Here is a 27,915-nt window from a genome sequence, read left to right as displayed (position 1 = left end):
AAGGGAGGAAGAAGTATGCACATCCTGACTTGTCAAAAAAATTGTATCCTTTTTTTAAAGTGATGGAAATGACATTTCTATTGACAACTTCCAGTATTTTGCATAGTTTGTAGTTTCTGTTCCCCTGGAAGGCAGTGACTCTAAACATTGCTTGCTTATGATTTATTTCAACGACAAAACCTGTAGAAATGGCGGCAACACAGGAAATGTCATTTATGCAAGATTTGGTCAATAGACACAGGATATTTTAGTTGAAGGTTTACAAATTTGCATTGATATGTAGAAATTAACGAGCCAAATTATAACTATCTTCTGGCATTTTTGTTCGGCTATTAAAATAAAAATAAAATATCAGGTGACAGAACCTAATCTTCTAGGAGCTGAGGTTTGAGTTGAAATATTTGATATATACCACAAACTCAAGTAAACACAAACTCTACGTTATGAAAGGTTTATTACCAAATGTAGAATCACATGAGCAAAAGTAGATTCTGATGTGAAAAATTTGGACCAACTTCGTCCTTTTTGTGTTTTTGTGCACTGCTACAGCCACAGTCCTGCAGCTTATAGTCACATTCCTTGATGCGTGATTGTAGTTTCAATCTTCACATAGATGGCAACAAAGTGTCAATGTCGCCATTCCTGTTTGCGCAATTTCAAAATGTCTCTTCGAAATGTTAGACAGATATTTATTTTCGCATATTAATGATAGAACTATCATATCATTAGGGATCTGCCAAATTATGTTTTCAATCTAATAATTCATTACTTTTTAAATAAAAGTACGGCTTTCATACCCCCCCCCCCCATGTCATTTGGCAGCGATGGTAAAAAAAGAATACCATGTAATGGAAAAAGATTTTTACTGTAACTTAACCAGTCAACGACACCTCAAAAATCAAAGATGGAAATAACTACAATAGGTATATCTTGACTTTTTCACAAGAAAATAAGACAGTATTATGCAAATTTCATAAAAATTTGCACAAAACACAAAGTGGACATGCCTAGGAACCTGTAAACTAAGTTGAAAGGTGCATGACGAACATTTTATGCAAAATAAGATGTCCCGACACAAGAAAGAGAAAACTGCTCTAAAATTTGCATGTGCAAATGTCACAATACTTTTCAAAGATCAACAGTACATCACTCTTATGAACCTATCCATACCTTTGAAAGCTATTATTCAAGCAGTTCTGAAAAATATGATGTTTGACAAAAAATGACAAAATCAGGCCAAATGTTTGCATATTCAAATTACTTGATTCTTCTTCAAGCCAAAATCACATTGCTAAAAGAGTATATTTTCCTCCTTGAGCTGACCAACACTTTCATAGGGTGTGTCTTCATCACGGCGTACTGGATGATCTTCTGACTAGACAGTGATGGTGAAATCTTTACTGTCATGGCGACTAATCCTTATCTCCATCCTCTATGATGTCTCTCTTTGATAGAAGTGATTTCACAGTATCTTCATTGCTCTTCCAGACTTCAAAGAATTTACTCAGGTCGTCTCTAGTGTGAATAAAAGTTAAGACTTTCTTTTGAAACCTCATGATTACATAGAGTAATTTTACACGTCATACAGCTTTATTGTATATCAGCATTCCACCGCTGTAAACAATTGGCATCTGAGCAGCAACAGCACGCCTTACCACATGAGGTTTTGCACAGCAACGTCAGCAAGAAATATGGCTCTGGCTCACAAGAATGCAACCCATTCACATTGTCAAGCTAGTGGTGTGATTGGTTCATCTGTGGTCACATGATTGATATTCAGAACTGGGCACTCGTCAGTAAGGCAAGAATGTGTCTTTATAATCATTCACTGATAATAAAATTATCATGAGAGTTACCATGACAAACAAAGACTTAAGACATAAGAAATGTACATGCTTGGACACATTTAGTTGGTGTCTGAGTGTCTACTGAAAGAAAGATTATTTTTCATACCTTTTTGCCATCACTGCCTTTTCAAATTCCCGGGACTTTTCAGCAGCTACCTGGACAATGCCTGTGGGAATGTCTGCAAGTTTGGCAACATTTAAGCCATAGCTACGCGCCGCAACACCAGGGACCAGTTGATACAGGAATGTGATCACATCCACATCCTCAGCTTCCTCATCATCTGCAGTGAAAGAAATGTCAAAATAATCTTGAAATAATATTGCAACAAATCTAAATTAATGCTACAGTACACATTACTCCCTAATGATTGCATATTACCAGGAAAGCAATTATTTCACGATTCTTTCAGCAATAGAGATTTGTGTAAAGAATGAACCCATAAGTTGACGGTTCTGTTTCGTTTCATGAGAAAGGAGAAGATATTTTTTTTTTTCAAAATAACTTTTGGGAAAGTGATCTTGAACAAATGCTTTGGCATATAGTTGACATATATTTTGCCACTACATCTTTTAGTGTATGCAAACAAAAGAGATGGTATTCTAAATGAAAATAACTGTCTTAAAGAGACAAAGTTACTGGCCATATTTCTCTGATTTGGTCATCTCTTTACATTTCCTTGGTTCTACCTGTTCAAAATGAAGATTGCATATGAGGACTGTAGAGGGCGCTAGATATTGCACTTACCTTGGTCATGCACAAGAAACGACATATGATAGTTTCCAACACTCGATGGAAAAGTCTTCTCCAGCTCGGCTAACATGGGATAGTGAGTCACAAACAATGTCAGGCACTTCAACTATCAAGACAAAATATGACAATAAGAATGAGAATAAAATCTTGTAAAGTGTCATGGCTCTGAAGAGAAATTGCTGAAATACTAGGTACTGTAGTACGTAATTTTTCACAACAATGAAAAAAATACACACGAGAAAATAGCAGCAATGTCTGCATTTGCCATCTAAATAAGTGATACTATTTACAAAATTTCTTTAAATGAGCAATTTACAAGTCATTTTTGAAGAATTGGAACAAAAATTAAGCTGAAACCAAAAATGTGCAAGGTATGAATTAGACAAGTACACATGCAGAAAACATGTATTTTGTCAAAGCATAAAATATCTGTTGCTACGTTTTTTACAATGTTATTTTAAAATATCTGGCATCACTTCACATTTCAGTATGTACAGTGAAATCTTTAGCTCACCTCTTGTACAATGTAATGTAGTGTAGCATAGGCAATGGCCATGCCATCATAGGTACTGGTGCCACGTCCAAGTTCATCCAGTATCACAAGGGACTTATCCGTTGCACGGTTGAGGATCTCCGAGGCTTCTTGGAGTTCAACCATGAATGTACTGTCTCCATGGCAGATGTTATCAGAAGCACCCATTCTAGAAGGAAGGAAGGACAAATACCTGAGTAGTCCCTCCAGGAATGAGGTGCTTGTGTCTGTATAAACATTCATGTTTACCCCATTTGCTTAACCCTTTGAGTTCCATAATTTTCCCTCCAAAATTTTAGTGCAACATTTTACCGATTTTTATGAATTTTTTTTGTAACTATTGTGATAATTTTGGACCAAATGGACATAAATTTTCATTGGCTACAGTTTTTGATCAAAATATTGGGTAAAATCTAAAAAAAATTGTCTGCACTATATTTTTAAAGGCAACAAAAATTGACTTTGGCACTTAAAGGGTTAACCTGTTCATCCCAGATTCTCAGTACACAGATCCACACTCACCATTAAAAGCAATAGGGTTGGGCCAAACCATAGAGGTGAAAGGGTTTGAGATTAAATTACACCGAGACAGTCGCAAGCAGCTTCTGAGCCTTTGTGTTTGCGAAAATCACATGTGAAATTAATCTCATCCACAAAATAAGACCATGTTTTGTTTGAGAAACTTTTTTTTATTGTATTACTCATCCAACAGTCGAACCCAATTACAGGATGAGGTACCCGTAACCCACTACCCAATGGAGCACTGAGGAGTAAAGTGCCTTGCTCAGGGGCACAACAACGGTGCTGGAGTCTCGAACTCACAATCCTCCGATAGTGAGTCCGGTATCCTAACCACTGCCCTACAGTGCCTCCAGAATCAGAAGCAGTCCCGCAAGTTAATCTGAATGCCAACTTATAAACTATGAGACGTACAGGCATTCTCATTAATTTTGTCAGCACATCTGGAAGTCCAACTTCACATCAACAATGCACATGACAATGTACTGAGATATGTAACAGTGTTTATTCCCATAAGAATTCAACAGCAATGTAGCAATGTATGTCCAACATATGCCGTTGCTGACAGAAATTTGGCAAATTCATCTATTCTGCGTTTAGCTTGATCATCACTGATCTTCCTCCATCATGACATTCTCACGATTTTCATCACATCACGGTACATGTACATTAAGCTCATGAATCTCATTTTGTCATCTTGTAATTTTTGCAGACAGGGATTTATTTGTGTAAACTAAAAAGTGAACTGTAACATCATTCAGAATCCATGAAAGAAGAGGTCTGAGTCAATTGTTTGGTTTTGACCTATCATTGACCTTATAGACACACTGACCTTGTGTAGATGGCATCAAAGACACCCAGGGTGGCAGTCTTGGCTGGTACATAGCTACCTATCTGTGCCATGAGTGCTATCATGGCAACCTGCTTGATGTAAGAACTTTTACCTCCCATGTTAGGACCTGTTATGATCATGCACTGTTTGCCTTGGATCTGTCGATGAATTGAGACAGCATCAGAGAGCTAGGCCAGTAGTTGGTAAAAATGCACGTTTCACATTGTTGAAGCTATCGTGCTATGGGGAGTTGTATGCCATTGTACATTATAGAACCCAAACGTGTAAGGCAAACGTGCATGACTAAACACTGTAAAAGTCTGCACGTTAGACATTTTAGACACGTTAGGTCCGTACACGTTGGGTTTGCACGATACACGATAGGTTTGCACGATTGGCATGATAGAAATTGAGTCATGTGGAGAACCTAAAATGACATACACGTTAGACGTTTTAGACACGTTAGGTCCGTACACGTTAGGTTTGCACGATACACGATAGGTTTGCACGATTGGCATGATAGAAATTGAGTCATGTATTGAACCTAAAATGACATACACGTTAGACATTTTAGACACGTTAGGTCCGTACACGTTAGGTTTGCACGATACACGATAGGTTTGCACGATTGGCATGATAGATTTTGACTCATGTGGAGAACCTAAAATGACATGCACGTTAGACATTTTAGACACGTTAGGTCCGTACACGTTAGGTTTGCACGATACACGATAGGTTTGCACGATTGGCATGATAGAAATTGACTCATGTTGAGAACCTAAAATGACATACACGTTAGACATTTTAGACACGTTAGGTCCGTACACGTTAGGTTTGCACGATACACGATAGGTTTGCACGATTGGAATGATAGATTTTGACTCATGATGAAAACCTAAAATGACATGCACGTTAGGCATTTTAGACACGTTAGGTCCGTACACGTTAGGTCTGCACGATACAAGATAGGTTTGCACGATTGGCATGATAGAGTTAGACCTTACCGTGTTTGTAGGCCATCACGTGAATCTTGAGACATATCGTATAACGTGCCGACCTAAGATTTACGGAGCTAACGTGTCTAAAATGTCTAACGTGTATGTCATTTTAGGTTGTCCACGAGTCAAAGTCATCATGCCAATCGTGCAAACTTATCGTGTATCGTACATATACCTAATGAGTACGTATCTAACGTGTCCAAAATGTCTAACATGTATGTCATTTTAGGGTCTCCAGATAAGTTGAATGGTACAGTCATGATATACACGTTAGACATTTTAGACACGTTAGGTCCTGCACGATACACGATAGGTTTGCACGATTGGCATGATAGATTTTGACTCATGATGAAAACCTAAAATGACATGCACGTTAGACATTTTAGACACGTTAGGTCCGTACACGTTAGGTTTGCACGATACACGATAGGTTTGCACGATTGGCATAATAGATTTTGACTCATGATGAAAACCTAAAATGACATACACGTTAGACATTTTAGACACGTTAGGTCCGTACAGGTTAGGTCTGCACGATACAAGATAGATTTGCACGATTGGCATGATAGAGTTAGAGACATATCGTATAACGTGCCGACCTAAGATTTACGGAGCTAACGTGTCTAAAATGTCTAACGTGTATGTCATTTTAGGTTGTCCACGAGTCAAAGTCTATCATGCCAATCGTGCAAACTTATCGTGTATCGTACATATACCTAACGAGTACGGATCTAACGTGTCTAAAATGTCTAACGTGTATGTCATTTTAGGGTCTCCAGATAAGTTGAATGGTACAGTCATGATATACACGTTAGACATTTTAGACACGTTAGGTCCGTACACGTTAGGTTTGCACCATACACGATAGGTTTGCACGATTGGCATGATAGATTTTGACTCATGATGAAAACCTAAAATGACATGCACGTTAGACATTTTAGACACGTTAGGTCCGTACACGTTAGGCGTGCACGATACACGATAGGTTTGCACGATTGGCTTTTTTGGTCACGTTAGTTCCGACCTAACATGTCAAACATGCACTACTAAAATGTAAAAATGTCTAAAATGAAAAAATCCCGACTTCTGGCCATGGATGGCATCAGACGGCAGTCTACACATGTACAGGCCGAGTTGAAAAACTGAATACTGTGTATTTTGAGGAGTAGAACAAGAAACTCCAGTGGACATCAAAGACAAAAATAGTGAGAAAAAATTATCAAAATTTACAGCTACTAGTCCTTTAAAGAGAAAAAAATCTGGATGACTTGAACCAACCTCCATGTGTGTACTGTTTGGAACGTATTGCTTTTGTTCCCCCAGCAACAGATCAACGACAGGATGCCGGCCATCTTCTATCAGCAGTGTGCCACTTTGGTCAACCACTGTAGGTCTGCAAGAATGGAAAGTCATCTATCAATATACATAGTCTGAATAAGGGTGTTTGAAATTGTTCATGAACACAGTAAGGCCAATATTGAATGACGCAGTCATCTAGTTTCATTGCACATTTAAGTTCCACACCAAATTTCTCAGAGGAGCAGCTAAAACTGTTAAGAAATGGATCTGAGGAGGTAAAAATTGACCTCTGCCATTTCCCATTTCAATATATTGAACTCAAAACTGCTGCTGAAAAAAAAGAAGTAACATGTTCTATGCCACCAAGTCATTATTTTTTTGAAGGAAGATGGAGATAAATGAAATTCTAGGTGGTGCTCTTGTACTAGGGCAGCTAAATTTAACTTCTACCTCAGTAATAAAGTCATATGTGATGCAACACGCTTTTCACACCTGTTTGCATTTCAGTTGTGTTTTTGATTATTTTAATGCAGCACACTCCCATATGTCCATGGTATTCTTCAACTAAGCCTCATCAAAATTCCATTAATCACTGTAGGATGCAATTTTTCACTTACCAGTTGTTCATGCATCAAAATTCATCAAACTATTCACTATCAGAATCAAGAATAAAAATCAGGGGTCAGAGTGCAAAATTTAGCACCACAGAAATAAATTACCTAATATTTACTGACACTTGAAATTCAAAATGGCCGCCGTCCCTGTGTTAACTCTACGGGGGAAAACTGAAATTTTCCATTTTCCACAAAAATAAGCCAGTGAAAACTTGATTAACTCCATGTCCTTTAAAATGAGACCCTACCTACCGGTGATAGTCTAAAATTGTCTTGTAAAAGTTTTGAGAAAGTCTGAATATCTGTCACCAAGACATTCTACCTTTATATCCACCTCTCCCAAACAGGACAAATTAGGTAACATACATGGATAGTGTAACTGTTTATGATAGCAGTGGTTACCCGGTGATTACAGTTTAGTTCAGCAAGATAAGCTTACTATCATTTCTGCTTTGTTTGATCACTCAAAAGATTAGATGGTGATCACTCAAGGCAAAACATTTAGATCTTTTGTTTCATAGTTTTGTCTTCTGTCTCATTGTTAATTCTAATTTTCTTTCTGACCAGTGATACAAACAGGAGCTGCAACCCTGTGTATACTATTTTATCCCCCTGCCTTGTCCACTTTGAGGTAAACGCAGTTTTGCATTGTAAATGAATCAATCAATAAATAAATACTATGTAAATGTCTAAATCTGTGTATCAGGTGGTCCACTGCATGCTGGCCACACCAGTTTTTCTTTCGTTACTCTGTTATGTCATGAGGCAAAATTACAAACAGAGCATTACAGTATGTACACTGCATCACATATGGTGCAGATAAATTGAGTAAGAGCAAAATTGGGGCTGCGAATGACAACTCCTAAATATTATTCCAAAATACGCTTTATTAAAAGGACAGATTCAAATTCTTCAATCTCATTTGCCTTAAAATAGACAACCTACAAGCCAACAGGTTGTATGCAAGTAATTATCTATGGTGTAGCTCCATTAAACAATTTTTTCGAGTTGACTGGCCACAGCTGTTGTCAACTTTTGTCAAACATAAAAATGTGCCACTGTGCAGAATGGCTTGAACGGTGGCTAGATATTGTGGTTGAAATTTCCGATGACACTTGAAGTCCATTTCTGCACTGACAGCTACTACCGAACCATGACTGGGCCGATGAAACTGAAATCAATGGTCAGGATGACAGGCATCGAGCACATGACAACGGCTCGTCAGGCTGCAGGTAAGGTCCAACTGATAAACAAAACACCGGACACTTCCCGTGATTTTTCACGTCCATAACACGTCACAAAGCTGAAATCCAACACATGTGACATCTAACTGTATTTATACGGTGTGGATGTGCAATTGACATCCACTGTTGATGATGTCATCACGTTGTTGCTCGCTCCTCCCATCTCTCCGGATGAACTCATTACTGTAAACTTGATTCTGTGCACTTGATTCCATGATATGACAGTTGTTGGTTTATGTATGATGATAACAGATCTATCTTTGACATACAGATACGTACTCTGCTACTTTTACTTGTAAATATTACACAACACATGTGTACTTCGTCTTTTTAATCCTTATTCTTCCATTATTCAAGAAGTCTACTGAGGTTTTCACACTGTTACAAATTCTGTCCATTTCCATCCTGGTAAACGAATTGAACAATTTCCTTCAGGAACTCAAGATAGACACAATATGTGTGAACCGCAATGAGGGTATACAGTCAAAGTGTCCCACTAGCAAAGCTTGACTTTAAATATGTATCAAGTTACAATACTTGTATCCTGATCACTATACTTAGGCCAGGACATTTGCCTTTCTGTACACTTGGCTGTATTTTGGAGGACTTCACGCGGTCAGTATTGCACTTCTTGTGATTTTGATGCACGGGCAATGACCCCTCCCCTTTAATGTAGGAATTCATTTCACATGGGTCAGTATTTTAAAACTGACAGACAATCATATGGTAGACAGTATACATGAAAGATGAAGAGGGGTCAAGTTGGTGAGGATTGCAGCTACATGTACCTTATTGCCATCAACAAAACTATGATACATATATATTACCACCCCATTTGTGGTATATTTATGCATTTTTTTCAATAAGATGGTTTGAAATCAAAAGAAATTTATGTAAAATGTCTACTTAATAAGTGTTGCTACAGAACCTTTCTCAAACATTGGTGGCGTACATACAACTTAGATTTTGACAATTAAATAAATTTGACTTTCAAGTCATATATGGCATTCGTGAGCGATTACAAAAAAAGCGTGAACAATCAAAAGTCAATATGCTTTAAAACGGGAGTCAAAACCATTTCTCCGAAGATTGGATGGTATTTTGTAGGTAAGTAAATTGTAAAAAGATACAGCTTACAGGATTTAAGCAAGCAGATGAGAACACATAAGGGTTTTATCAATGGGATGGGAGAGACATTTGGAATTCTAAATTTTAATCCAAAGGGTGTGGAAAACTGTTTTCTGCCAATGGTGATATCATTGTCAAATCTGCTGATTGTAAAACTTTTACACTTATTGTACCAGTATTTCTGGTGAGTCGGACGGTAACACCCTTGTCCTTTCTTTCTGCGTACAGGATCAGTTGCACTAGCCAACATGAAAAGCAGGATAGTTGAGAAACTGCTCAGAAAGTACACATGGGTGACGGTCTCTTTTATTGCAATGGTGATAGTGTTTCCAATGTTGGTGATGAACAGGGCTGTCAGCGAAACGGGGACCGACATCAAGGCTGAGACAGTGAGGGAGGAGTCGCGTGTACCGGATCAATCAAAGGTGCAGACGACGGAGGACCCGGATGACGGGACGCTGAACTACTGGCTTTCTTCTATCATGGAAAGAATACACCAGGAAAGAGGCACCATGCAACGTTTGTTGAGGGATATGAACATCGGCCGCAATCACACGCTAACATCTGCGGTGCGGAATGTTGGGAATATAACTCGTCTTGAAGAAGTTTTGACCAATGTCGTACAGACCAGGAGGACGATGAGGATTGGCGTGGTCGGCGGATCAATTTCTGCTGGCGGCGGAATTTCCTGCAAGGAATGTGTGTTTTCTTACATTCTCGGGGAATCTTTGCAGAGAGTGCTCGGAAGCCCCGTTGAGACGCACAATGCTGCTGTCGGAGCCACAGACAGTCGGTATTACACATATTGCTTGGAGACGCACTTAGACGCCAGAGACATGGATTTGATTCTGTGGGAGCTATCTGCCAATGACTACAACAAGGGACTCCCGCCCTCAGCGCAGGAGGAGCTCACGAGGGCGATTCTGGAATTGCCTAATCAGCCACAGCTGGTGTACGCCAACTTTATATTCGGGAAACAAATGCGACAGAGAACTTGCATCAACAGTGAAGACAACGGTGGACATGAACTGAGCGTCTACTACGATGTCCCTTCACTCAGTCTCAAAGGTGTGCTGTGTCATCGAATTATGAAAGGTCAGACTGACGAACTTGTCGCAAATGACGAAAATCATCCGAGCAGTACCGTCCACACTCTCATGGCAATGGTGCTGAAGAGTTTCATCATGGACAGTCTGGAAAAAGTCATCATGCGACTGATGGACAATGGGAATGTTTCGCAACATTTCAGTGAAATAGATAGAACTCAAATACCTGATGATATGCCGACGGCCAAAGCGGGCAGAATTCTTCATAGGCCGCTGTTCAATGATACGTTTATTTCACACGCCCAGTGTTGGTCGTCACTGCTGCCTCAGTTTGGCACGGGGACCTACCTCATGCCGACTGCCTCACAGGGCTGGCGATCAGTCGCCCTAACTGGAGCGGTAAACATGAACCGCACCGACTCCAAAAAATGCTGGATCACCTCAAAACAGGGCATGGTGATCGTGTTCCCGTTATACATCAAACCCTATCGCAACCTCTCGTGCACCGTCGCACTAACCACACTGACGTGCGACGACTGCGGTGCGGTCAAAGTTCACATGGACAACGAGGTGAACCAGACTGTCATCGTGGACAGTAAATACACAGCAAAAGTCACACACACTCACAATGTGGCCATGATGTCTCCCCAGGAAGACACAACATCACGGTGGAGACAATCAACAGCAAATTTTTCCAACTGGCTGCAATAATGACAGCCTATAACACAAGCAGGACTGAAGTGAAACATCTGAAGCAAACACCATACAGACAAAGAAACTGATAGTTCTTACTCGAGGGTCATTTTACTGCCAACAGATGACAACATGTTGAACCTGGATGTTGAACTTGACAACACCAACACTCAACAGATGACTGTGTTACAAAGTCATTCTTAACTCTTTCAAATGTGTTGTGGACCAAACCTTCAACCCTTTCACCACCATGGTTTGGCCCAAACCCATTGTTATCTATGGTAATAGTGGACCTGTTTACCTGTAATGAGGGTGGACAGGTGAAAATGCCTTCATTTCTAGAGAGTTTTATTCAGAGGACTTGTTGAGGGAATATGTCACAAAAGCAACCGTTGGAAGCATTCAGTCATCAACAGAAATGACAGAATGTAAAAAAGACAATCTGGCGGTATTTTCTGATAAAATGCCACATCTAACATTTTCTTGAAAAGTAAGAAATAAAAAGACCTAAGCTTCACTCTACCTTGTTATACTTTTAAGGGACAGCTGCCACTCACATTATCTAACAGACAGATTTTTTACATTCACCCGAGTTTCTTGTAAATGTATTCATCCATATGACTATTCACAATGGGAATATACCATGTAGCAGTGTTGAAGGGGGATGAAGTTGAAACTGTTTCTGAAATATCCATTCACTGGAAGAACATCTTCATTCACAAATTTGAAATAATTTATCATCGTTTACGTGAATATTTTTTCAACTGCTTTACCTGTAATAGCCATCTTGCTTAGCAACAGTTGTCCAGGAATATTTTACCAACAAACTTCCTTACCTACAGTAACCATACTTAGCAATAGTTGTCAAGGAATATTTTATCAACTACACTGCCTCATCTGCAGTAACCATCTCGCTTAGCAACAGTTGCTGAGGAATATTTTATCAACTGCCTTACCTGCAATAACCATCTTGCTTAGCTACGGTTGCCAAAGAATACAAACAATCTATAGTTGCTAGGAGCTGTATTGCATTCCGGTAACTATGGTAATGCTCCCCAAATGATCTGTAAACAAAACAAAAAAACATCACTATGATAAAGTCGTCGGTCCAGCTTCTCAGGATTTCTAGAGAGACTTTTTTAATTTGATCCAAATACAGATTGCAGTGTAGTATCAAATTTGCAAAATTTGAAAACACTGTATCAGTTTAAAATAGGAATCTGAAAAGCAGATATAAGTTGCTTTCAAATCTGTAAAAGAATAGATAATTATGAAGATATTAAAATGTTTTGATAAGGATTATTACAGTGATGGAAAAGATGTATCTTCAAATCTATTTGGAAGTATTTAGGATTATGGCTGAATGTGCCTCAGTGACAAGTACTTGAACTCTCTCAAATTTTTATGATAGCTTTTGGATTTACAGCTTGTGTGGATTTGTCTTGACGCTTCTGGAGTAAATAACGTTTTAACCATCTTAATTTTGTGAAAATTGAAAATGTAATTTTGCCCAATAGAGTCACCATGACGATGGGATATATATATATAATATATATATATATATATATATATATATATATATATATATATATATATATATATATATATATATATATATATATATATATATATATATATATATATATATATATATATATATATGAATTATGATAAATCTCAAAGTTTCCGTGCAAGTTGAATGGGCCTATACCTACGGAGGGCGCCCCCTACAGCCAACAGTAAATTCCCACCTCAATGTCCCTTGAGGAGGAAGCAAGTACTTCTGCTGATTTTTTGTGTGGCACATTAGACATTCAAGAACTCTCTGGTTTGTACTTACTCTAGGAAGTCCATCCAAGCATTGTTACAATCTATCTGTAACTGTTCCCTGAGCTGACAAAGTGTCTTGTATGACGCCATGATGAACGGACTGTGGTACCTGGATACTGCTTTTGTGCTGTAATATAAATGCATCAGAGCTAACTTTGACTCTGTAAAGAATGTTGCTTAGGGATTGGCCAATGGTTCATTGCTGATGAAAACATTGAGGTCAAAGGTAATGGAGTCAAAGGTGCGCAACAAAGTCAAGTTAAAGGGACATGGGTGATGAGAACAACAAATATCAGTGTGATCATCTTGGAAAGTATGGCCAAATCTGCAGTTGTTGGAACTGCGCTCAAAGGTCATCTGGGACCCATACAACCAATGTAAACACTGTATCCAAGGTATAATGGTGATTGATGAAAGTTAAAACATGTCTGTCATAATCTACGTCGTGTTATTTAAATGTTGCAGCTATGATGATGAGGTGCATCTAGACATCGTGCATGAAATACATTGTTTGTAAACAAGAAACTCGCACAGGCGCAGTTTTGACGACTGTTTACCTTGAAAACCATGTTTGTGCGGCAGTGCCACACATTTCTAAAGTTTGCCTGATTCTAAACTTTGACATCAGATTCTTGAGATGTAACTTACTAACTGATCTTCATCCAATCGTCAGGCACCAGTCTGAGATGTGCATTTTTTACTTCTATCAGATACTGCAAATGGTAGATACATCACAGAAAAAGTGTCTCAGTAAGACTTCATATATACAAAGTGGAGTTGGTTTGTTGATAAAGTCAGAAAAAGCAAAAACACTCTGTAAAAGTGGATAAAGTTGAAATTAACTCTTTTTTTGGAAATGCTATCCAAGCTTCAATTGATAATCTTTTTTTTTTCTGATGGAAAGACGGAGGCTCATGGAAGTCTGTCACGTATAACCCATATTACAATGCAGTTTGCTATCTCATTATATTCCTACTGACACGATCACTACAACACTCCATCTCAAATCAATTAATTGTGGCTAGAGACTTGGAAGTATGTGAGATACGATCACTCATATACGATGCAAATGTTCATCCCCATCTCACTTACAATTATACTTGTTTGCGCAATCAACAGTACAAAATTTCATGAAACACCTTTCCCCTCAAAAATATAAAGTACCTTGAGAAACTGACACAGGAAATGGAATAACTTGATGATGTTCAGAGGTTGTTGAGTACAGCTCATCAAATACTGTACTATTGAAAATGATTCTTTTTCTGTGAGGTTAACAGGGTCAGGTCAATGAGCTTGACCCATCTGACAAACCAGCAAACGATTATCTTGAAGGCTAAAACTCCTTGGGAGCTAGAATCTCACTGACGGCATCGTGTGAAAACACTGGGGCTGGAACATTGACAAGTCTTACCTCTTGGCCTGACACAGTAACATAATCAAGAGATGGGTTTTTCAGTGTGAGTCGTACTTCCCTTCTGTGAGTCACGATATCCTCCTTCACTTTCTCAATCTCTGCTTTCCTCTCGCAGATGGCGGGATAATCACTCTCATTCACAAATAAATTTGTTTTATCACCATCTCTACAAAGAAGACAGAGACGGAACATATAAGTAGCGAGCTTGAAATAAAAATGTTCTATTGGAAATAATAAATTCATTTATATGTAGTTCAACCTTTTAGGCCATTATGATATTGGAGGTAACAGGTTTGCCTTGAGCAGACTACTTCAACACAATATTGATGATTTGAAGATGGTGCACGAGAAGTTTCTTGCAATTAAATGTTTTCAATTAGACAAAACTTTTCCTTGTGATGGGGCTGTACATATAAGTTCCATAATAAAAAAACACTGTTCTAAAATTAACCAAAGATGCATTATAATATTTCTCCACATTAACACCCAGGGTCCGGACCATTTCATTTTCTTTAAACATTTGGCAGGGAGTTTATCCGTACCAAACCCTGACCTATTCAAAAGCGACTTGCAGCTAGCCCACTACCATTATGAAATGTGACCAGTGGCTTTGGCCTATCAACTTTCTTTTCTTTATCTTTCTTATGGTAAAAATATACAAAATGTAATTCATTGTAAAATGAAGAATCTTCAAGTATAAATATGTTACCTAATAGTATGCGAATGCCTTGCACGGCTGATGGAAGTGAAATGAAGCCAAAACAAGCCGCTTTCCAAAGCAAAAAAGAAAGCATAGAATGACGATGTCAAGACTCAAACTCAATAATTTAGGCATTTTTTATTTGCCATTCCAAGTCAAAAACATGTACAAAATTGGGGTTTGTGCTTGACCAAATATAGCCTTGATTTGAAACTTTAATTGGAAGTTGGGGTGGGCACTTACCCAAGCATGGGTGCTAATGTGGACAGAGATATGGTATTGTTAAATGTGATATAGAGAAAACCAGATTTCATACTTGGCTGCCTTTTCACTGATAGCATTGGTAAATGTTTGTACGTCATCGAGTAAAGCCGGTATCTCTTCAAGTGAAGTCTTCAACAGCGTGGACGTGATGCCTTGCTCAACCAATCCATGCATGTTCTGTAACTCCATAGCAAGTCTGTTTAGAGTTTTGCAGACTGATGAAAATTCCGTAGTTGAGCTCTGAGCAATTAAAAACAGATGTTACGTTGAATAATTTCTGTTGATAGGTGTCAGCAATGTTTATACTAACTGTGCCTTGTAGAAGCATAGACAGCACAGGGAACCCCCTACTGTCTATGGTAGAAGTTACAATATTGAGTGTCTACTGAGATTATGCAAAGCTTAGTGTAAGGTTATCAAAGGAAAAATACATGAACAGTGAAGAAGTAAAAGAAATCTTTACAAAACCAGTGCTAAGATGAGACCAAGGCACCAAAGGTTGGAAATATAAATCCTTATTGGCAATATATCATAGTCCAGCATTTAAAATGAAATAAACAACACCGACAAGGAACCTGTGCTGGGACCAAGACACCCTACCCTTGCCCCCATGCCTGGGGATTGGCATTTGCACTAGCCCCTTTGCCTAAACCAAAGTCCCTCCACCACAGGTCCAGAAACACCCAATGTTTAATGTGTGAATTACCCTGCGTCAAGGATAAGGCTTGACATACGTGTAAATTCAATCTAGCAACAGAACTGTATCACTACATAAAGACCACCTACACAATTAATAAAAAACCTCACAACTTTCTATAAATTTCTTTTTCTTCAAAGAGAACTCATTCACATTACTGGTGTGTCTCTACGGCTGAAGGATGAAAAGTAAATGTTGAAGTTACCTTTTTATGATAAATGCTACACAATCCTTTCTCAATGTCTGGCATCTTGGATAATAAAGCTTTGATTTGATTGATCACAGGACTTGATGACTCTATGATTTCTCCGACAGCTTCCTGTCTCTTTTCAATTTCACTGCATTGGAGAACAAAAGACAGATATCTCAAATATGTACATTCTCCAAGATTAGACACTGCTAGTCATTGAAAGCTTTAATTTCATTCAGTAAATCACGCTGCATGCATGCACAAGCCAAGAAAGACTACATGCACACGCCAAGAAAGACTACGGTTTTTGAAGATTGAAAACTGTCCTTACTGACCTGCTATTCATTAACGGCTGGGATATCCACTTCTTGAGAAGTCGTTGGCCGAATCTTGTACTTGTATGATCCAACACTGAGAACAGCGTACCCTTACTGCCACCATCAGTCTGTGACAATGACATAGGAAGTGTTGTAAAGTATCATTGTAAACAAATATATCATTGATGTGAATGAGCAGACGATGCTATGTTTACTAGATGGCACTACTGCATCATAATTTTACATAGTCCAGTCAATTTATTCAAACAGAGTGGATTCCAATTAATGTCACTTACAGTTTTTCTTGGGTACTATTGTTTTCCAGAGACTAAGCTGGTATTTGCGACATAAAACTTGAGAAAGTTCCTCTAAAAAGTCACAAATATTTTTGCTTTCCCCTGACATTTGTAGAATTGGAAAAAAATTTATACTGTCATGGTGTCTTGAGCGACTATATGTAGCGCCCTCTATTGGCAAGGAACTTGCTTTGTCTCGTTTTTACTCAGTTTACGTGTACATACTCACCTCATTCCTGAAAATTTCTAGATTTTTCAGTGTGCAAGCATTGAGTTTCATATGTCTAGCGTGAGCAGAAAATGGTTGAACATTACTGCAATAAAAACAAGACACAGAGTAAGATATGAATATGTGCTAATGTACTGAACTGTTTTGAAAATGTTGTGTCATGAGCCTTGCTCCTCTGGGAACGGACACCAACAACACAAAAGAATGATGTGTTCTGAAACTTATCTTTCATCAATTTTATTGACCCAAAACACCAAAGTATCAGTACGTTTGTCTGAGAACCTTTCCAAATATTCTTGAGAGTTGCTGTGAAAGCCATGTCATGTCTATGGACAATATTTTGAAATTTGTAGTGATGTCTATATTATTTTGCCCTACACACTCAAACCATTGGCCCTACCTTGTCAGCTTTAAAACTTTGTCGAGGCCAAATTCTTGTAAATACTTAATTAGGGCAGCCAAACAGCATATCGCAGCCTTGGGAAGATTGACCATTTCTTGCAGTTTGCAACCTACATCACAAAAGAAAATCAAGAAGAGTTATTATTGCTCTGATTCCTCTTGTAAAGGTACAAGATTATGTGAAACACTTTTTTCCAATTTTTTTGACATGACTTATTTATTTAGTAGTGGCATGATAACCAAGATTACAGAATGAAGACATTTTAACCTATTCACCCCTACATTATTGTAAAGAGGTTTACGCTCACCAATGATAACAATGGGTTTGGGCCAAACTATTGTGGCAAAAGGGTTAAAAAGCTGCAGTAGAAGTTGAGACAAGCTTGCTCTTGTTGCTGAGGATATGATAATTATAACAATTACACTTTCACTATTCATGAGAGCAAAATAAAAACCAAAATTTTGTGAAATTAACAAAAAATGCTTTTGAAATAATTTTTCCGATGTTTTGGTTGAGGAAAATGTGTATGAACTGTTGGTGTAGTTTCTGACTGTCATGTTGACTTAACAAAATTATCCTATAGTTCACAGAGCTCAATGAAACATTAGACTATTAGTGTACACAATTTTACGATTGCAGTTTTGTAAGCTTATCAATCTCAACTATATATGTATCATTCAGGTTCATTGAAAGACCTTTACAAAGTTTTGTTGAATGTAAAATATATATCGAGCGCTAGAAAATGATCATTGATAAATTTACCAACGTTTCTCACCTTCCTTGCTACTCATCTGCTGAGAAGCACTGTTGTAGAAATCTGAAACAAGCTTGAAAGCAGAGATATACTGGAATACCTGATCTTCCATCCTCTCAACTCGAATTCTGTCTTCTTTCCTGAAACTGCGATAGAGCATTGATCCATTACTTCCATATTTTAGTTTCATTTGTTTACATTGCTGAAGAAAACACCGTCAAGTCACAAGTGTAAAAAGTGTAATAATGTTTTATAAAAATACCATACAGTATACACTTGGACCACAGGGCCTCATAAGTGGCTATTTAAGTCAATATTACAGAGTTTTTCTATCTTTTTCAATGTTACAAATAAACCAGCTGAAGAGCACAACACTTGTGTCGTTGTCTTTTGTGTAGCTTGTATTGGCATGTATAGTGCGCCCTCAATGGGGAATGTGATCATATTAAATGCGACCTTAAGTTCCGTGACCTCTGGCCATGCCTACTTCCTCACCATATGGCCGGCCATGCGTACAGACGTCGCTGTGTTCACTGTACTAAAATTAGTACAGTAAGCGCAGCATAGCGAGGGCAGGAAGTAGGCATGGCTAGAGGTCACGGAACTAAAGGTCACATTTACGAGGACGCACTATACATGCCAATACAAGCTACACAAAAGACAGCTACACAAGTGTTGTGCTCTTCAGCTGGTTTATTTGTAACATTGAAAAAGAAAGAAAAACGCTGTAATATTGACTTAAATAGCCACTTATGAGGCCCTGTGCTTGGACCTTAGAGCTGCTCACTACTCTCCGCTTTGTTGGGGATACACTGCGCATATGTCCTTATGCATACTTTGTCATATTTTCTTAATAACCTCAAATTAATCTTGCTAACATAATGTGTTGCATACATCACGCAATCTAATCATTGACAAATGAATTTGAAGCCAGACTGCACATTCATTTGTGAAAGCAATGTTGGATATTTACATGCGTACAGGTTATGCTGATAAGTAGAATCAGAGGCATTTTAAGAGAATTTGGGAATGGGACAACATAATGTATTTTCTAAAACAAAATAAAATAATGTTACAACTGGTGCAGTCCTTCTCAGAGTGTGGAAAGGGATCCGCTCACACTTGACCTTTGACATTCACTAACCTGCTGGCAGTGATAGACTTGACAATCCTCTCCGTTTTCTCTGACAGTTCACTCGGCAGGAGTAATTCCACTGGTTGGATGTGACCTATGCGAGTTTCTAACTCACTCCGAGTTCCTGAGTCTATAAATTCATCGTAGATGATGTCACCAGTAGCTGGTTGGACCGCCTGAATTATAGTTTTGGGAAGCAAATGACAATTATTGAGCAATTTCATTAACTGGGTACATTTTTACCTCATGTTAGCATCACTGAAGTCCCATTAGGTTTTAGGGCATGATGGGAGATACACGAAAGTGAAAACTTAAAGGCATGTTTTTCACTCCCAGGGTAAATATACTAATTAAGACAGAAAAGCTCCATTCCATTTCATGGATGAACTGAACAAAAATAGATAAAAATACACATATCTGAATTTGTTGAGTCCCTTCTTGTTTCATTAAATCACTTCAGACAGCAATTTTGAATATGCATGACATGCATTCACATTAGCAGATGATGTCTAGAACAACATATATTTCCACATAAAAGCCTGATTCCTATTCATTTGAAGCTGTGCACTGATTTAACAAGTGTTATTTCCTCAAGCTGGCATGGCGTATTATGGCAAGTTTAAATTATTCAGGTAAGAGACTCATTACGGACTTAAGATAGTAACAGCAGGTGTGTTATGGCTGTTCACAGCGCTTCATAGGACTTGACCTTCAACCAGTAATTTTATGGTAGTTACTGTACAGGATGCATTGATAAAAGTCAATGTTATCAGTGAAAACTCACCACCAGGCCAAGTTGAACTTCATCTGGTTTTGTTGCTGTGGCGACTGTCTCCATCACACACATCAAATAGTTACTGTCTGTGCTAGTGTCTGATACTTCCATATCACTGGACGATGGGTCAACATGTAATTTCAAGAGTTAAGGTATTGTTTGCACCAGCAAATCCTGAGTCTATGATGAATCGATTGACAAGTTTTGCATTGAATAAGCTTTCACATGACCAATTTTTGGATCCGTTTGTGAGATCTTTGCCAAGTTATACATACAGAGGGGACTCTGCCCTTTCAGTCTGCAATGCAAAAACAAAAGTCAAGGAAATACTGATACTCACACCTCACACCTCACAAGGATGTTACAGATTACAAACCAAGGCTTGACAAAAACTGCCCACAATACTTTGATATTTTCAAATTCATAATTCAACATTATTCTGGGGAGAATTTTTTGCTTCTGTTTACATATGCTTGTTATAAAGGCACCCTAAAATTTGCAAATTACAATGATATGGCCCTATTCTTCTGTTGCACCAGAACCAGGCTATGGACTGTGAACACACCTGTCAAATCAGCTACAATGCATGTACTTCCATAGGATTCAAAAGGACGATCATGTCACTTAAGGTAGAACGCACCTCGGGGACAGATATTCGGGCCTTCAAATTTTATCAATTTTCTTCTGACCTACCACTTGTGGGGGCTCATTTTGAAGCTCTTGGTGAAAGAAAAGTTTTCACCGTCTTAGTTTTTCGAAAATCGAAAATTTTATTTTTTCCCATAGAGTTAACACAGGGATGGAGGCCATTTTGAATTTCAGATATCGAGAAATCGCAAGTTATTTGTCTCTCTAGTACCAAAGTTTGCACGGTGACCCCTGATTTTTATTCTTGCTTCGGTAAGAGAATGGTTTAAAGTTTCACTGAGGAAAGTTTGAGCAACAGTTTAAGTCTTTCACTTTCGAGGTGCATATTACCTTAACACCATGGTTTGGCCCAAACCCATTGTTTTCAATGGTGAGTGTGGACCTGTTTACAGGGAATTGGGGGTGAACAGATTAAATATATGTCAATTTGCTTGAAAAGCCTATCTGATTCCACTTGCATTTCGCAATGCCACTGCATTTTTACATGGCTATATGCGCATTAAGCATGACATAAAGTAAGCTACATCATTGGCCCTTGCAAATAAAAGGATATCTTCACCAATCAACGTTGACTTGGTGTACAATGCTGACAGCTTTCGTGAAAACGGGGCACTGCGGTTATCCCCGGCAGCTTTCAAGGCGGCAGTCTCTGTCTGTTTAACGACTCCAACTTTATAACCAGCACTGACCAGTCTTCTAACATGTACAAACAGCCTGTGTACTGGTATACTGGCTGTCATGAAATTATGGTCCAGATGACAGTAAATGTTTAGCTCTTTAGAAGCAATCTGAAATGACCAAATAACAGATTTTAATTATACGAATATTAATTGGATAATTCATATCTTTAGATAGGCTGTGGTATTTTTTTGAACCAATACAGTGTTACATTTGTAAGGTACGAAAATTTACTGGGTCAAAGTGCTATATCACGGATAAGTTGACTGTCAATTCTGCAAGTCTTGGAAAGCAGTCATTATTACCAAAACTGTACAGGGACAATCAGACAGACTTCAGCACCACCGGATATACCTATCCTGGTGACCATCCAAAATACAGCAGATTTACCCATACTGACATCATCAAGAGCTACAATCACAAGCATTAATAATCAAACCATTCAAATTCTACAGACTAAACTGAAACCTCAAAAAATTGATGATTGAAATGGAACAGATTTCATGCGTCAACACAGAAGCCCAATGTTAATTATCATGCAACAGCCACTATCAGCATGATTTCTCACTTGATAAGCAATGTAAAAATATTTAGTTACAACAATGAGAAAAAAAATCTATGGAACATAGGCCTGTGTTACACAGACGATTGGAAGGGTATCAGAAACAGCAGCCACTCATATGATATCATACTGGTTGATAGAATCTGTCACCATGACAGGTCTTTACCTCTGCATCTTCTCCAAAGAACCTGTACTTATACCCACACTCCACAAGTAATACAGCATTCGGATACTGTTCCTTGATTTCCATGAACTGCTGTTCCAGTGGAGTGTATTTTGACTTGCTCCGAGAGGCCTTAGCCCCTGTTCTCTCATTCTCTGCTTTCGTTTTTCCTCTGTCCTTTGCTTCAAAGCCAAATAGTCCATGAAATTTTGACTTGGCAGCTTTGTCCTCAGACGTCTTCAGTTCTTTTTGATCGCATATCATTACTTCATCATCTCCATTTCTGGTGTGATCAACTTCAGGGGATGAATTTCCACATGCTGCACTCGGACTTGGTTGCTTGTTTCCATGGTGATGACTTGATTTCTGAATGTCTCTCTGATCTGCCAACTCTGATGTGGCAGTTGCCTCGACATCTTTGCCAGGTCTTTTATTATTTGCTGAAAAATTACTGAGTCTGGAAAGGGTTGTATTTGATATGTTGACTTTATTTGAAGTTGACTGTGTTGCTGCTGAAATACAAAGAATGCAAAGATGTTTGATTTTCCTACAGGATCGGAAAGATTTGTTGACAACAAACATTATGATGTTTATGTTTTCAAAAGTCAGACATGCTTTGACAAGCAAAGCAAGGATCCATTCTCAAGCTTGGAAACCTACATTAAAAGCCATATTGAAATACACTGAATATTTTCAATACCTTCTAATTCAGGATCACTCTTATTTTCTGTCTCAACTTTGGCTCTTTTACCCAGGGGGCTTTGCAGATCATCATCACCCCTCGCTTCATTGATGCTTCTTTTCCTGAATGGGGATTGAACTTTGACCTGGAAAAATTTCCAAGATGTAAACTGAATCATGATTTTGATGGCTTGGACTACACATTGACTGTGCTGTGCATGATGAGTGATGTTGGCTATGTTTGACAAGATGTGCATCTATCTCAACATCATCGTGGTCATGACCATCATTCAACGACCATATACACAGAGAAGAAAAGAAGTATAACCATGATCACACCCTGTTACCTATGGCTATGGGATTTAAAGAGCACACGCAGTGACACCAAACAGTCTTAAGTTGCTTTGGTAGTGACAGTATGAAAACATACCAGAAGCATATTTTATGACTGTCATAAGCCATCTATAATTCTCAGTAACCTATATACTATTTGACTACCTACGTCAGACAGACTAGCTTCACCTTACTTGGTGAATCTAGTCTGTTTCATGGAAGGCTCAAAATTGATCCGTTAGTCGTTTGTTTGTTTGCTTGTTTACTTGCTTGTTTTTGTTTATTTGTTTGTTTTTGTTTATTCTGTCTTGGTTTTATATACCTTTTTTCTATTTTTTTATTTGTCTATTTTTTATTTACTTGTTTACTGTTATTCAGTCAGAGCATGGAGGTAGCTAGCTACCTTCATGGTCAGAGTTCCCTGTGGCTACACTTGGCTACATAGTACCATGGACGTAAACAATACATCCATGATAGTACCATCTATTTTTGTACATCCATGATTGTACAAATTTGGCTAGCTCAGTTCCACGGTGTGGGCAATAAATAATGGCACTGACAGCACTCCATGTACCATAGTCTACGACATACCGTTTTAATGGGTCCTTTGGTGGCACTTTTTGCATTTGCTGGTGAATCTGAGTCATTGTTGGAACCTCTCTTCGGATCGCTCCCTTTCTTCTGGCCTGCTGACGGACTGAAGAACCTTGACAGAGTGACTTGTGTCATGTTTGCCTGACCCTGTTTGCCCTTTCCATCTCCACCAGAGGCTGTACGAAGCTTTCCAAGATTTGGTTTTGGCATAGTTTCTCCGATATCTACTCAACGTTAACCAACGACATGACATTCGCGTCTTTGCAAATCAAAAGTCAACTATTCCACGAAACTCACAGAAAACACTTTTCCGAGTTTCTATTTTGCCGCCATCTTTAATCAGTTGTTTTACGAAAGGCTAGGCAGACTCACACTATGCCAACTGAGTTAGAGGGTCTCTTTGTGACGCGAAGCGCGAGTGACTTGGGATTAAATTTCCTTGTTACCGATATCCATATGCTATGTGCAAACGAACAAAAAAACCACTATTCGGGAAAGACAATCCTAATTACTAGTGTAATTATGCACTCAAAAAACGGGTACATTTACAGTAAACTTCTGCACATTTTTTCGTATTACACATATTACAGAGCATAGGCTCACCATCGATTTTCGGAATTTTTATATTCTTGAATCGTAGGGCAAACATCACGACCTTTGCATCCTCTTTTTTCTTCTGAAAAGTTCTTACTCTACCATATAATGCGCCAGTCAATGTAACCCCCCCCCCCCACCTCGGGGTTTAGTGGGGGATTTGGAAATTAGTCCTGTGAAATCTGCCAAATGCCCCACCCCCTGGGGCAAGACAACCTGGAAAATCCCCACCTAAACCAAGTAAATCCCCCACATACGGGGGTGGGGAATTTGTAAATTCCTACACACAACCACTCTTTGGAATTTTCATGTCGTAAACAACCTGCATCAATATAAAAAGTTCATGTTCAACTTCAGAACAATTTTAATCATTTAAAACAGGGTTTTGTGACATTTATGCTGTTCACAAATGTCTATCACAATCAACACAAATAGATCCAGGATAATGACATACTTTTCGCATTTGTTTTTCAGCCACTTATACTGTGACTTTAAGTGTTGAGGTGTCACTGTCACGTCACCTATTTTGGAGCAAAAATTTACAATATTTTTCAGTCTTGTTTGCTTGTATGTTGTCAGGCATAAACATATTTCAGGCTAGAACAATTAGATCAAAACACCAGATGTATCATACAAGACCTGTCGCCTCAATAAACTAATTAAAGCTGATAATTAAACAAGATACATGATGTCCAATCTCACAAGTGCAGCTTTTTTGTCTTCTCGCTCTCATGCTACAAGCACAATGACACATTCTACATCAGTCATGCACTGATTTAAAACAAGCAGAGGAATGAAAATTCACAATGGTCCGTGTTTATTCATCACAAAACACACCACAAAGATACTGTGTAAAACTCAACAGAACAGATGATCAGAATGATCACACTGATGAAACAGAACTGTTTCCCTAGCTATATGGGTCATCATGAATAAATTTGATAATACATTTAGCGGACATAAAAGGAATCCCGTCGTGACCGAACATGTTTTCCAAATACACAAGCAATTTAAAGGGCCATTTTTCATGAATTTTGTTTGATGTGAGATACTACTTATATTGTTTGACATGTCGAAAGATACTGAATGAATGGGTGACCCTGCTATATTCGACCCCGGTTTTAGACACGATACATGCAATCCATCACGAAATGATGAATTAATGGTCATGACCATTAATTCGTTTTCGCGATGGTTTTACTTAATTTGTATAAAACTAGGGTCGAATATATGTATGGTCACTCATTCATTTAGTATCTTTCAACATGTCAAACAAAATAAGTAGTATATCGCATCAAACAAAATTCATGAAAAATGGCTGACTTTGTCCCTTTAAGCTTTATCAAAAATAGAGTTGACCCGGAGGTCTTTTTAGTGCTGGACCATGTCGATGAGGCATCGTGAACATCCGAAATGTCACGCTCACGTGGGAAAATGTGGGAAATTTTGCGTATGGTATGTTCAGTTTTCCAAAAAATAAGAATACACGGCGGATGAAAATCATTTATTTAGTTATCGATATTTAAGCCATCAATCACAAATATACTTTCATGCACACCTCTGAATATTGCTGCATCGCGTTCATCAATAGCCAGTTGAAAAGCTGCTTACCGGCCCACATGGCCTTGACATACGATGCTGAAGTTATTTTCGTATTCGTTTTCGTATTCGTTTTCGTATTCGTATTCGTATTCGTATTGGAGTCACTGACAAAATCTTTTATTTTTAGTCCAAATTTCGTACGTATTATATGAAAGTTCTGTCTTTACAGAACTTAAAGTGCTTTTATATGACAATATATCAATACTTCAATATTTGAGAATGTAAGTTGAAAAAGATCCAATTTTTTAGGCCCTAGATTGAAAGATATCGTTGCTATAATTAGAGGAGAGATTTTAAAAACAAACGGCCAGTACACAGGCATCCTTAGCTGGGTAGTCTGTTGAATAGATCGATTTTCGATTCGATCTATCGATCCCGTTGTCGATATGCGCGCGCATTGTAACCAAAATACTCACTAGGTTACAGTGGCGGGCATACTGACCACGGGATCGATAGATCGAGCCGAAAATCGATCTATTTAGCAGACTACCAAGCTATTAGCGCCTGTGGGCCAGTAGTAGTCTTTGGAGGAAAGATTTTTTAAACAAACATCATTTTCGTATTCGTATTCGTATTCGTTTTCGTATTAACTTTATCACAACAACCATCATTAGTATCGATAATGGAAATTTAGCTGACCCGCCCAATTTGACGAGTTGTAAACTTAAAAGGTAATTTTCTTGTTTTAAACTGATATCTCTGAGAAAGTGATCGTCATAACGACAGTGAATGCAGGGCTCAACGTTATCGCATGCCCCTAAGTCGATGACATGTTATATTTAGACTGCTGTCGCAAAGAAAATATCATCTCATATGATGTGGGAAAGCGTCATAAAAGAAAACGAGATGAATAAAATGGTATCATAGGCCTACGTCCCGATCGGTACATTTGTTTCCCTAATAAAGATTAAATTAATGTGTGAGCTGTTGTCAGAATCCTTTAATATTTCAGTACGGCCCATCTCTTTTTCTTTCCTTGCGTTTGCGTCAACTGTCATTGCCAGAACATGTTGATCAACTTGCGTTATGATAAGATACACCAGAATACATGGAAATTAATTGTATCGCGAAATATCGAGAAATACCTGTATTCTATGATAAATAGACTTCAGCTAGTCTAGTAGCTGTCGCAACTGGCTCAATCGGTTTCCGTCATTTGTTACTTTGCGATCCAGTTTTAGTGTTACGCAGTTTGCCCCGCTCTACAACTCCGTTCTGCAGGTCACTCCAAAAACTTTCAGCAGTACCTATTTTGGGGGACCAATTAAGCCGCTAGCCGTAGATAGCTACTTTTTTCAACAAAAACTCTGAATAGAAATGCAGCAACTATCAACTTTCGATAGATATTTTGTAGGCAAGAGAACAAAACTCAAACGTATATGCGCATTTAATCCAGCTGTGATATCGCAGCGGTACTTGTGGCGTGTATCGAACTCGCTCGGGTCATTGAGGTCATCGCCACAGTCCCATCCATGCATGGTCTGTTCTCTACTACCTCCATCATGTCCATGGTTCTACATAATTACAGTCGCTACCTGGCAGATTTGCCATGA

The 27,915-nt window shown here is 38.4% G+C and overlaps 2 protein-coding genes across 3 annotated transcripts; one reads left to right on the top strand and one right to left on the bottom strand.

Annotated features, from left to right (window-relative positions):
• Nucleotides 1–437: 437 nt before the first annotated feature.
• Nucleotides 438–24,526, bottom strand: LOC139121269 (DNA mismatch repair protein Msh3-like). 2 transcript variants are annotated; one of them, XM_070686009.1, is made up of 22 exons: nucleotides 24,164–24,526; nucleotides 23,259–23,385; nucleotides 22,562–23,070; nucleotides 21,709–21,943; nucleotides 20,517–20,641; nucleotides 19,742–19,908; nucleotides 18,619–18,743; nucleotides 17,841–17,952; nucleotides 17,441–17,525; nucleotides 16,934–17,043; nucleotides 16,614–16,746; nucleotides 15,764–15,951; nucleotides 14,745–14,913; nucleotides 13,982–14,046; nucleotides 13,344–13,460; nucleotides 12,460–12,567; nucleotides 6,758–6,872; nucleotides 4,482–4,639; nucleotides 3,113–3,299; nucleotides 2,593–2,704; nucleotides 1,954–2,128; nucleotides 438–1,515 (listed from the first exon to the last, which is right to left on the bottom strand). In XM_070686009.1, the coding sequence occupies exons 1-22, from the start codon at nucleotides 24,374–24,376 to the stop codon at nucleotides 1,413–1,415; spliced, it is 3,438 nt and encodes a 1,145-aa protein (XP_070542110.1). In that variant the 5' UTR covers nucleotides 24,377–24,526; the 3' UTR covers nucleotides 438–1,412. The 2 variants fall into 2 exon arrangements, with proteins under 2 accessions (XP_070542110.1, XP_070542111.1); XM_070686010.1 differs by having other exon boundaries at nucleotides 22,562–23,067.
• Nucleotides 8,431–12,980, top strand: LOC139121270 (uncharacterized). The gene is made up of 2 exons (XM_070686011.1): nucleotides 8,431–8,624; nucleotides 9,993–12,980. The coding sequence occupies exons 1-2, from the start codon at nucleotides 8,501–8,503 to the stop codon at nucleotides 11,519–11,521; spliced, it is 1,653 nt and encodes a 550-aa protein (XP_070542112.1). The 5' UTR covers nucleotides 8,431–8,500; the 3' UTR covers nucleotides 11,522–12,980.
• Nucleotides 24,527–27,915: the final 3,389 nt, after the last annotated feature.

The sequence above is a fragment of the Ptychodera flava genome, chromosome 21, assembly GCF_041260155.1.
Source record: "Ptychodera flava strain L36383 chromosome 21, AS_Pfla_20210202, whole genome shotgun sequence".
Classification (NCBI taxonomy): domain Eukaryota; kingdom Metazoa; phylum Hemichordata; class Enteropneusta; family Ptychoderidae; genus Ptychodera; species Ptychodera flava.
Note: the sequence above shows the minus strand (reverse complement) of the source record. Positions and strands in the feature narration are given on the sequence as shown.

Coding starts and splice junctions, on each gene's coding strand:
- LOC139121269 (XM_070686009.1), bottom strand. CDS start 24,376: ATGCCAAAACCAAATCTTGGAAAGCTTCGTACAGCCTCTGGTGGAGAT. Junction 18,744..19,741: donor AAGTCTATCACTGCCAGCAG/GTTAGTGAATGT, acceptor GCTCTATCGCAG/TTTCAGGAAAGAAGACAGAA. Junction 14,047..14,744: donor TTACTGTGTCAGGCCAAGAG/GTAAGACTTGTC, acceptor TACCATTTGCAG/TATCTGATAGAAGTAAAAAA.
- LOC139121270 (XM_070686011.1), top strand. CDS start 8,501: ATGACACTTGAAGTCCATTTCTGCACTGACAGCTACTACCGAACCATG. Junction 8,625..9,992: donor AACGGCTCGTCAGGCTGCAG/GTAAGGTCCAAC, acceptor TTCTGCGTACAG/GATCAGTTGCACTAGCCAAC.